General features: G+C 31.3%; 1 protein-coding gene across 1 annotated transcript in view; it reads left to right on the top strand.

The window, feature by feature from the left end:
- Positions 1-7,500, top strand: part of LOC107565692 (piezo-type mechanosensitive ion channel component 2-like) — a 117,281-nt gene that overhangs the window by 81,124 nt on the left and 28,657 nt on the right. The window contains exons 16-18 of the mRNA XM_016250951.1: positions 582-730; positions 810-983; positions 2,157-2,356. Coding sequence (XP_016106437.1) covers positions 582-730; positions 810-983; positions 2,157-2,356 — 523 coding nt within the window. The remainder of the gene's footprint in view (positions 1-581; positions 731-809; positions 984-2,156; positions 2,357-7,500) is intronic.

The raw sequence follows: 7,500 nt of genomic DNA, 5'->3' as shown, positions 1-7,500 counted from the left end.
ATTTATTTATTTAGTTTGTTTATGCCACAGGATAACAAAACATTTTCTTGCAGTTCTAAAGCAAAAAATATATATAATTGCAATATATAAATGCAGAAAGTAGAGATATAAACTCACAGTTCTGAGAAGAAAAGTCATAATTGTGAGATATGAACATGCAAAAAATTGCATTGCAAAAAAGGCAGAATTGTGAGAAAGTTTATATTAGACTTTATATCAGACAAAATAATTGTGAGAAAACAATTGAGAGATATAAACTCAGAACTGCGAGGGAAAAAAGCTAGAATTGCGACATATATAACCAAGATATAAACTTGCAATTGCAAGAAAAAGCAAAAAACCTGAGGCGAAAAAAAAATGCAAGATGTGAATTCAGAAATCGGAGAAAAAAGTCAGAATTGTGATATACCGAAAAACGTTTATGAAGACATTCAGTCTCAGAATAACGAGAAGGTAAGTCGGAATCGTGAGATAAAAAGTTGCATTGGAATGGGCTTCTGTAGTTCACCCCGTTCATCTACTGTTGTGTTCGTCAGATGTCTGTCTACAGTCCGCTGATGTGTTGTGTGACTCTGTTCCAGCTGCACTACGAGAGGTGGCGCTGGATGCTGAAGTATTTCTGGATGTCCGTGGTGGTTTACACCATGCTGGTGCTCATCCTGGTCTACACGTTCCAGTTTGAGTCCTCGATAAGCGTGTGGTCCAACATGACAGGCATGAGCAGAGAGAAGTATGCATTTGAGACGACTCTACTTATGTACAGTATGACAGGTGTTGCGGTGTGATAGGTGAGCTCCTCTTCTGTGCAGGCTGGAAGATCTGGGTCTGGAGAAGTTCTCGGTTCCTGCTCTGTTCACGCGGATCTTCATTCCCACCTCGTTCCTGCTGGTGTGCATCCTGCATCTGCACTATTTCCACGAGCGCTTCCTCGAGCTCACCGACATCAAATCCGTGGCCGACAAACAGAAGAGCACTATCTCCAGGTACAGCGGCGGTTGTTTAAAGCACACGATCAAAGTATTCAGCAGCTTCAGGATGGTCTCTAAGAGCTTGTGAGCTGACAGCCTTTTCCAAAAACAGAGTTCTAGACTCTGACTCCAGGAAATGAACAGTGTTGTTTATAAGGCTTTCCTGCGAAGCTGGAAGCTTTATGTTAGGGGTCTTTTTTTTAATGAAAAAAAAAATCTTCTTCCAAGTTTGAGACTCCATCAGGTTTTCTGACAGGATTTCCTTGGAGAAAATTAAATAATCCTGGCACCGCGGTGCATGCTTGACGTTTCTGATCATGTGCGTGTCATCTGATGACCAAAAGGCTCAATTTTGATCCCATTCTTCAATAATAATGATAATGGTTGTAAGTTATTAATAGTTGTTATTAATATTTTGTTGTTATTATTAATGGGATTATAATCATAACTAGGTGCATAACACAAGTGCATCTTTTTCAGGTTGCATAGTTTCTTTTTGTTTGCATTATTAAATGAGCTACTTTATTTTAAACATATCTTTAACAATACAGGTGCATCTTTTTCAAGTTGTGGAGCGGAAGTAAAATAATAAAAGTTATTTAAATACTATTTCTCTGCTATTATAATATTTATTAATATTTTGGATTAGTTTTTATTTTTCAGTTTTAGTAATTTTATTATATGCTTTTTTGTCATTTTTTAAATATTTTTGACATTTTTCTTTATATTTTCTTTTTTTTTTTTTTAGAAATGCAAGTACTTTAACTTGAAATTATTTTATTTCAGTTCGTACCCAAAGCATCATTTCTGAAAGATTTATTATTATTATTATTATAGATGTTGTTGTTGTTGTTAATGCTGATAAAATCAAAACATAAGTAATTTAAATATTATAATAACTGTAACAAAATGATGATAATATAATGTATTAATTATTATAGATGAGTTTGAAGAGATCTGTTTTTGTTTTTGTTGTTTTTTTTTTATTAGTGGGAAACCAAATGCAAATGAAGTATGTGATTCAGTGCTGTAAAACCAGAAAACATGAGAAAGTCAGAGGGACGTTAAAATATAGATCTTTAACTCAACACTGGTTAATGTTTAATACTTTAGATTTTTCCGTTCAGTTTTTAATTGGTAGAATGAGTGAGCTGTCTCATCACGAGTGTGATTTTCTTCCGTTGTCAGGCTCGTTCATCTGGAGGGCAGTCTGGCGGATATTTCCACGATCAAACCTTCGCTGGACTCCGTAAACGAGGAGGAGACTGAGGAGAGAGTAGATCTGGAGGAAGAGGAGGATGATGTTAAACAGAGGGAGGAAGAGGAGGTCTCTGAGCCACACTTCAGCTGCTCGATGACAGCCGATCCTGAGCCGGACCGGGGTTCAGGTAGATCTGAAACCACCGTAACATTCTCAAATTACACTTTTATATTGCTCTGATTGAAAATCATAGTTTCCGGTTATAAACCGGTTTTGTTGAGATCCTCTAAAAGCAAATAATGCATGCCATAGAAAGAATTGAAAGAAACAATTTTGATATAAAATAGTTATTTCGTTTGAGATTGTTGAAAAGCTTTACCGACTGCAGAAATTATTTTATTTCATTCATTTCTGTTTTTTTATTTTTATTTATTTACAGAATATGATGCATATTTAAAAAAAAAAGGCATCACAATAAATAATTTCAAGGTTGTCTGTTTGTAGCAAGCAAACTGAATTAAACGGTGACTAACTAAATGTTTTTAGTTTTATATTAAATGAAAATTATAGCTAATTGTGCTTTTGTTTTTGTTAATTTGTACTTCATAACATTTTGGCTTATGTAAACAATGCCTTTATAATAAATAATATCTCTACTTTGTATGAATGTATGTCTTTAGGAAAATAAATATTGTTGATTAATATGAACTCAAAATGTATCAAAATCAGAAAGTTTAAAGAAAAATATAAATTTGACAAAAAAAAAGAGAATAACTTTGGTTGTAACAAATCAGATATTATTATTATTATTATTAAATGTACATGTTGTTTATGGTGAAATTACTTTGTAAAAAGTCAAAAAGTATGATATTGACCTTCATTTAGTAACATTTTGTCTAAAGAAAGTAGTTATTAATTTATATAATTATTTGTTTGATTGTTTGTCTCTTTAGGAAAAATAGATATTGTTTTCCAAATTTAAGGTTTGAACAAAGCATACATATAATTTGAGAACAAAATAGTAAATTAGTCTGTAGTAAATAAAGGTTTTTCTAAAGTTTTCTCTCTCTCGCCATCAAACAGAACTCCAGTGTGTCATATTTCATCTCTGCTCAGATGTAAACTAAGACAGAAGGTTGGAAATCAAAGTACATTTAAAATAAGAAAAAAAACACAGTTTTGTTCCCATTCATATTCATTCAAGAGTAATGCAATAAACCCGGATCATATCCTTGCGGATGCTATCATCTGAATTAGAAGCATCGTTCAAGCATAATAAATTAAATTACAAGACCAAATCAATTTTTTATATCCTGCTTGAATGAGACGCTCTATATAAATCTGAATTCATGTTGGAGAGATACAACTAGAAGAGGCTTTTATTGGCCCGCTGGAGACCAGAATAAAAGCGTCTAGACTTGTTTCATGTGTAAACGCCTCTAAACTGTTAAAGGTGACATATCATGAAAATCTGACTTTTCCAGGTGTTAAGTGCTATAATCAGGTCCCCGGTGCATCTACCAACCAAGCAAACGTGAAAAAGATTAACCCAGTAACTTTGTTTTGGGAAGCCTTTTTCTGCAGATCTAAAATAAACAAGCAATTTATTTCCCAGCTGTTTACCTTCACAGACATAACCCACTGTTTTTGAAACTTGTAATGTGTGTTTTTAACGTAAGCTTGTGTGTGAATGAGAACTTAGTTTAGTTCTCACATGCTGTGAGAGCCGCTTTCTGTGCGTGTGCTTCAGATGTGTGCACTCAGAAAACCATATATCAGAAGTTTACACTCATATGGTTTAAACCGCATGATTTCAGCACGATAAACATGATAATCAGAACCAAAACAGATGTTTTTAGCAGGTCCGAGCTGTAATGGCGCAGCTCTATTCTGGAAAAGGGGGCGGGGAGCAGCAGCTCATTTGCATTTAAAGAGACAGGCCCGAAAAACAGCGTGTTTCTGCTTCCACTCAAAATAGGCATTTTCAAAATTATGTAATAAATGATCTGTGGAGTATTTTGAGCTGAAACTTCACAGACACATTCCGGGGACATCAGAGACTTGTAAGAAGGGGCATAATATGTCTCCTTTAAAGTCTTCAGTGCATTTGATTTCCAAGCGTTTCTCTGAGATAGAGATTTGAGGGCTTATTAACTATTTGTAACAGTACAGGTTGTGTAGCTTCTTGTTAGCGTAATTAAGTGAGTTTTACACCGTATTTATTGCGCACCACAGAACAGCTGCGAGTCAAACTTTGCTTTCCTAAACCGTTGCTTTATGTATTTCATAAACATGTCGCTGTGATTCATCGATGGGTGTCTGTGTTTTATGACTGTTTAGAGATTTGAGATATTTTACGCGTTATCGGCTGTGTGAGCGTCGTAATGTTGACAAACGGCTCTGTAAGTGTTGCTCTGCACAGAATCAGCTGATGTGTTTTCTGCACAGTGTTATTTTAGCATTATTTCAGTACTAGTTTAATATTTATTAAGATTTTGAGTTAGCTTTCATTTTTGTTTTTTCAGTTTAGATTTTATTTTAAGTGTGAGTTTTAGTCATTTTTGTAAAGTTTGTATATTCTATTATTATGTTTTTTATTTAACTTTAATTATTTTGGTAACACTTTACAATAGGGTTCATTGGTTAACATGAACTAAGCATGAACGATACTTCTACAGCATTCATTAATCTTAGTTAATGTTAATTTCAACATTTACTAATGCATTATTAAAATCAAAAGCTGTGCTTGTTAACATTAGTTAATGCACGGTTAATTAACATGAACTAAGAATGAACGACTGTATTTTCATTAACTCACATTAACAAAGATGAATAAATACTGTAATAAATCTATTGCTCATTGTTTGTTCATGTTAGTTAATGCATTAACATTAACTAATGGCACCTTATTGTAAAGTGTTAGCATTATTTTAGTATTCAACTTAAACTGGCTTTATTTCAGTGTCTTGCCAAGCCAACATTTCTAATTTCGTTCAAGTTTTAACTGATTTTTTAACAATATAGGTGCATCTTTTTCAGGTTGTGGAGCATATTTTTGTTCACATTATTAAGCTGTTTTAGTATTATTTCTGTACTATTATTATTTATTAATTTGAATTAGCTTTTATTTTATTCTTTTGTTTTCATTTTAATTTTATTAAAAATGTCATTTTATGTGCTTTTTTGTCTTTTTTTGTTATATTCAGCTTAAATATTTAGTAATTTTAGAACTTCAACTTATTTTATTTCAATTTGTTGTCAAGGCAGCATTTATAATTTTGTTCAAGTTTTAACTTATTTTAACTTACTATTAATACAGATGCATCTTTTTCAGATTGCATAGTTTATTTTTGTTTGGATTATTAAATGAGATTCTTAAATTTATTTTTAACTGATTTTTTTAACAATATAGGTGCATCACTTTCAGGTTGCGGAGCCTCTTTTTGTTTGCATTATTAAGTTATTTTAGTATTATTTCAAGACTATTATAATATTTATTAATATTTTGAATAAGCTTTTATTTTTATATTTTCAGTTTTGATTTTAATGTTAGCTTAAGTTTCAGTAATTTTGTTATGCGCTTTTTGTTTTTTATCTAATATTTATGTGTATTTTATTTTATTTCACTTAACGAAAATAATACAAATAGTTTTAGTTAAAGGGGTCATCGGATGCTTCATGCACGTTTACAAGTTGTTTGAACTGAAATGTGTTGGCAGTGTGTGTACACAACCACCCTATAATGATAAAAATCCACCCGGTGTTTTGTTTTTTTAATCTACACTGTAAAAATTGTTTCGTAAAATTTACGGTAAAAAAAACGTCAGCTGTGGTTGCCAGAATTTTACCGTAGTTAATACATTAACATTAACTAATGGCACCTTATTGTAAAGTGTTAGCATTATTTTAGTATTCAACTTAAACTGACTTTATTTCAGTGTCTTGCCAAGCCAACATTTCTAATTTCGTTCAAGTTTTAACTGATTTTTTAACAATATAGGTGCATCTTTTTCAGGTTGTGGAGCATATTTTTGTTCACATTATTAAGCTGTTTTAGTATTATTTCTGTACTATTATTATTTATTAATTTGAATTAGCTTTTATTTTATTCTTTTGTTTTCATTTTAATTTTATTAAAAATGTCATTTTATGTGCTTTTTTGTCTTTTTTTGTTATATTCAGCTTAAATATTTAGTAATTTTAGAACTTCAACTTATTTTATTTCAATTTGTTGTCAAGGCAGCATTTATAATTTTGTTCAAGTTTTAACTTATTTTAACTTACTATTAATACAGATGCATCTTTTTCAGATTGCATAGTTTATTTTTGTTTGGATTATTAAATGAGATTCTTAAATTTATTTTTAACTGATTTTTTTAACAATATAGGTGCATCACTTTCAGGTTGCGGAGCCTCTTTTTGTTTGCATTATTAAGTTATTTTAGTATTATTTCAAGACTATTATAATATTTATTAATATTTTGAATAAGCTTTTATTTTTATATTTTCAGTTTTGATTTTAATGTTAGCTTAAGTTTCAGTAATTTTGTTATGCGCTTTTTGTTTTTTATCTAATATTTATGTGTATTTTATTTTATTTCACTTAACGAAAATAATACAAATAGTTTTAGTTAAAGGGGTCATCGGATGCTTCATGCACGTTTACAAGTTGTTTGAACTGAAATGTGTTGGCAGTGTGTGTACACAACCACCCTATAATGATAAAAATCCACCCGGTGTTTTGTTTTTTTAATCTACACTGTAAAAATTGTTTCGTAAAATTTACGGTAAAAAAAACGTCAGCTGTGGTTGCCAGAATTTTACCGTACAAAATACGGTAGCAACGTTTTACAGTTTTAACTTAAATTTACAGTCAAATACCATAATTTCATTAACTGATATAATGTTAATATACCAACCTATTGAAGTACTGAAATCTGTTTTGTAGCTTTGTAATACACTGATAACCCCCAAATGCAGGAGGTGATGAGAAAGTCACACGATGAACCGAAGCCCATCACAAGCAGCTTTTAAATAATAACATATATAGAAGCTGCACACAGAGTCATTCACACAAACACCAAACACATCACGGTAACACACATGATACTGAAATAATGCAATAAACATTCATTTAACAACATTAGGTGTAACACACAACCCGAATATACAAAACTGATGAGAAAAAACTAAGAAATATAGTTATTTCAACAAAAAAACATCAAATTTGAAATGTAATGCAGGGAATTCTGGGAATGTCAATTTACGGTTATTCACTGTAAATTATACAGTATTTTTCACTTCCAAAAATGGTATACTACCGTAAAATTA

The sequence above is a fragment of the Sinocyclocheilus grahami genome, unplaced genomic scaffold (genome assembly GCF_001515645.1).
Source record: "Sinocyclocheilus grahami isolate Dianchi unplaced genomic scaffold, SAMN03320097.WGS_v1.1 scaffold1019.1, whole genome shotgun sequence".
Lineage (NCBI taxonomy): Eukaryota > Metazoa > Chordata > Actinopteri > Cypriniformes > Cyprinidae > Sinocyclocheilus > Sinocyclocheilus grahami.
Note: the sequence above shows the minus strand (reverse complement) of the source record. Positions and strands in the feature narration are given on the sequence as shown.